This window comes from Lycium ferocissimum, chromosome 4 (assembly GCF_029784015.1).
Source record: "Lycium ferocissimum isolate CSIRO_LF1 chromosome 4, AGI_CSIRO_Lferr_CH_V1, whole genome shotgun sequence".
In the NCBI taxonomy this organism is placed as follows: domain Eukaryota; kingdom Viridiplantae; phylum Streptophyta; class Magnoliopsida; order Solanales; family Solanaceae; genus Lycium; species Lycium ferocissimum.
This window is the reverse complement of record NC_081345.1, coordinates 38,380,894-38,385,416: the sequence shown is the minus strand read 5'-3', so window position 1 is coordinate 38,385,416 and position 4,523 is coordinate 38,380,894. Positions and strand designations below refer to the sequence as shown.

Here is a 4,523-nt window from a genome sequence, read left to right as displayed (position 1 = left end):
TCATCTTATAACTTGGGTAATATTTCTTCCGGTCTTCCTTATTAAAAATAAACTTCGTCCAAAATAGTTATCAGTTTAGAAAATCAATATATATCAATTATTAGTTTTTACATTTGCCCTTACTTAAAAATGTGTGGAGAGGGATTCATGTGCTGAAAAAGATAGAAATATTAAATTGAGAACAAAGATTATGATATATAAAGATAATGTAGTCAAATTACCCTTTTAATTAATGTTTTTATAGGACGTGCAAAAAAAAACATGACAGTAAAATGGATCAAAGGAAGTAAATTTTATATCCAGGCGTGAAAACTCCTCTGTTTTACTACCATTGAATCAAGGTTTTCTTCCACGTTATGGGAGAATTTAAAACGTGCCCTGTTTATCGAAAAATCTACGTCAAAAGTTGAAATTTCCTCTTTATGTTATGCAAAGCTGACGATGGATTTTGCTAATTAATTTCACTATGAAGCACATACAAATCCACGTGCCCACACACGTAATGCTGTATTATTTTCCTTGTGGGATGCTGGAACAATTGCGACACAAATTCAAGCCTCAATAAAGTAAACAAATTCGTCCCTTTGAATTACTTCTGACTTTTAACATACGAACAAATTAATACCGTGTATTTTAGTATTGATACCATATATTAGATGAGATCTCACGATACAATCATATTATCATAATATCATATTTATATATATTAGATGAGATCTCACGATACAATCATATTATCATAATATCATATTTATTTCTAGTTCTAAATACAATTATTATCATCGTGTACTAGTAGTACAATAGATAAACAGGAATAAAGCCTTTGTAGTGGAGGGGGGGTTTGGCAGGACCCTCCCTATTTATTAAAGAAAGATAGAAATACATTTTGGGGGAGTTTAATAAGAACTCTCTAAGCAAATGGCCAAGGTTTGTTGAATTTGATAGGACGTCCGTTTAATGGCTGAATTGGTCTAGCGTTGGTTTCAAATTCCTGAGATAAACATGAGAAAAGAAAAGTCAAGAAAATATTGTCATCATTGTTATATAGGTATAAGTAGATTCTCAAAAAAGAACGTAGATTCTTGAGTTTTTTAATTGAAAACCACATTTTTCGAGTCACACAAATTGTAAATAAAAGCTTAATAGAGTTTTTTTTGGGGTTGAAAAAACTTTCATGAAAATTTTAGTAGGTGATTGGACATAAATTGAATGATATTTAATAAAAATAGTATTTGAAGTTAAATTAAATAATATTTGCAAGTTGAAGGTAGACATGCATTTCACTTGAAAATCTTGAAGTTTGAGGTGAAAAATGGACACAATATACAACCGAATAAGATTTTGGAAGAAAAAAGGTTGATTTTTTTTTTATGTCCACATCATGAACAGATCCTCTGTGATAGATGATAACATAATTACAAAAAATATTATATTGCTAGAATAACGGGCGTAAGTAACTCACATCATGAACAGCATCTCGGAGCAGTTTCATTTGTCTTCTCGTTACAGTTTTAACCTGAAAAATTGAAAAAACAAAATGACAATAATTAAAATTACTTTCAAAATGGAAGTATTTATATTAGCCAGGGACAAATTCTGTAGCTACACAGAAAAATTCGTCGCTAATTTGGATTAGCGACGGATTAACATGAATTATTAAAAAACTATATTATCTACGAGCAATTTAATGACGGATTAGTGGTGAAGTTCCTAGTTAATTTCAATTTCTTAATCGTGTGTTCAATTTTCCTAATAAAAAGACGGGCGAATTTGATTACGTACCTTTCCATCAATAGTCCAGACAACCTCTTCAGTGCAAGGTGGTACTGTTAGGGAGCCATTATACCTGTAATAATTTTGGCCGTCCAATTTTATTAGATTTGGATCAATTATTCCAATGTGTCTTTCTGCATCTTTTTTATCAGCAAGAGCTCTTAAATCCTTCTCTATCTGTGATTAGATGTAAATAATATCAAGAATCTGAAAAATAAGACCGGTCAAATTATACTGATAGTGTTACAAAACAAATTTGTGTTTACTATGGATAGAAACAAATCAGGCAATAATCCAATCTCGTAGACGAATCCAATGACAGCAATCTTCTTTCCATCATGTGTTTCATGTACCAAATGACCCTCCATATCAAACCTGCATTTAATTTGTTGGTATATATGAATTCCTAATGCAAATATAAAGATTTAAAGCAAAAAAAAGTTACAAAAGAAAAATTAGATTAAGGTTTAGAAAGACAAATTGGAGTGATGGAGCGAGTAAGTTTTGTTAGAAACTTGTGCCAATGATTCTTCCAATCCTTGCCTTTGGGGCCCAATACTAAAGGCCCCCAAAAGTACTATCTTAAACCATTATGTAAAGGATACTATTTTCAAAATATTAATATTTTTTATATGGGTGAGATTGTACAGATGACTGAGTAAATAATGATAATTTTTCCTCTCAGCGTATGTTCATTTACTCTTCATATTTTTGATGATTTCATCTAAATTTCAACTCAATTTTTCTATGTTTAACTCTATGAATATATCACAATAAAATATTATTTTCACTGAAAAATGTTTAGTGGCTATTCTCATTAAATGTTGGTGGAAAAATAATGTTTTCACACGGAAAAATTAAAGTTTCTCAGTGTTTCAATGGGAACCTGTTCGCACCATGCATTTTCCCAAGCTGATTTGGTGGGAATGAGGTTGGAAAATCATATTTTATAATACAAATTTCCACTGAATGTTGGTGGAAAAAATCTTTGTTTCTAATAGTCCATGTAAGTTGTGAGTATACCTTTTACCATTAATAGTATGTTCGGCAGGTGTGTGCCAATGAACTTGTTTGAGTTGATATTGAATTCCATTTATCTTCAAGTATCCTCCATCATCCCATCTCAACTGCATTTATAAATTAATAATCACTCATTATAAAGTTGTTTCAAACTTTTAATTATTAGTAGTACTGATCCACAATATCAATTTACGTACCATTAAATCATGGCCTCTGTTCAAGAGAGTGGCCTTCGAGGGTTTGTAGTATCTTTGAAGTATTCCTAAATTAGATACAACTTCAACATTTTTGTTAAGAAGATCAATTGGAGACTGCATTGTTCCATTTTTACAGGTGCCCCATTCATTTGGATGAATATCGCCCCAGTTAGCTGGTCCATTCTCCGCGTTTTCATCGTAACTAAACTCACTCTCATCATCTACAATTACCCAAACATAGGAAAATCAAAGCTTTATAGATACACTGGGAGTGCAGAAGAATTTTTGTTATCAACTCACATAAAAAAAAAAAAATTAAATGTAACCGTCATATATAAAAAGTGTGCATCAGTAGCCTAAAAAATAACACAGATTAAAGTACGTTAATATTGCAAATTAAAATTATTTAGACTATTAGTATATATAAGTTATATCCAAAAATGAAAGGCCATGCACGAGCTAAAATCAAACAAGCAGAATTGAAAAAACACTGGAGGTTCTATTTCAAATACTTTTAACGTACCAACTTCTCCAGATCTTGCAAGAAATGCACTTGAAAGGAAAAGCAATGATATGAACAAGATTTTGGTTATTGCTTCCATATTCATATTATATCTTCAACTGTTGATGAGATGTTTCATTAGTTGATGAGAAACTTTAGAGAACGCCTGGATCATATATAGGGGGGAAGTTAGGCCAATGTGTGAAGCTGACCAAAAAGAAGTTGCTTTTGACTAAACTTCTTGTGCCAAATTTTATTTGGATAAAAGTTATATGAACTGATACAATCATAAATTTTACACCATCATTGTAATTATATCTATTATAGCAGGTTACTACTCTTTTTCAATTATGTGTCTTACTTATCTTTTAGTTTGTTTCGAATATCATTTTCTATATTTAGTAATTCTTTAATTCCAGCATCCTATCTAACATGTTAAGACCACAAGGCTTAAGAGTATTTTGGTACATTACACATATATTTAGTTTAAGACCATACGATTCAAAAGTCTCTCTTACTTAAACTCTATGATCTATCGAACTAAGACACATAAATTAAAACAAGCGTAGTATTTATTTTAGGTTATCAATGAGTACTTATTAAACAGAATTATCTGCAATTATTTTTTTAATGATTTAATTGTGTAATATATTTTACGAACTTAAAACTAGTCAAACTCTTTCTATTTTAGTTTAGGTGGCAGGAAAAATAGGATAACTTGTGGATTAGTATAAAATGAGATATATGAAAAGACCGAGGACTCCTTTTTGAAATTGTTATCTTGAGTTTCTTGCAAATTGAAATTCTATTCAATTGATGTCCGCAATCAGCTTCTTTATTGAAAATGAATTCTCTTTTCGTTTCTCAATTTTATTTCTTACATGCATGCCCATTTGTGAAGTGATACATAATGGCTGTCAACTTGTCTATTCATGCACCCTGAAATATTTAGACCTTTACCATTCGCACAATTGACCTGGACATAGATAAGCACGTCCGAATCAGGAATTAATTTTGTTTATTGTTTCCTA

At 30.8% G+C, this 4,523-nt stretch overlaps 1 protein-coding gene across 1 annotated transcript; it reads right to left on the bottom strand.

Annotated features, from left to right (window-relative positions):
- Positions 1 to 718: 718 nt before the first annotated feature.
- On the bottom strand, positions 719 to 3,671 carry LOC132052770 (bifunctional monodehydroascorbate reductase and carbonic anhydrase nectarin-3-like). Its single transcript, XM_059444450.1, has 7 exons — positions 3,514 to 3,671; positions 2,991 to 3,211; positions 2,797 to 2,900; positions 2,040 to 2,148; positions 1,783 to 1,950; positions 1,463 to 1,516; positions 719 to 991 (listed from the first exon to the last, which is right to left on the bottom strand). The coding sequence occupies exons 1-7, from the start codon at positions 3,596 to 3,598 to the stop codon at positions 911 to 913; spliced, it is 822 nt and encodes a 273-aa protein (XP_059300433.1). The 5' UTR covers positions 3,599 to 3,671; the 3' UTR covers positions 719 to 910.
- Positions 3,672 to 4,523: the final 852 nt, after the last annotated feature.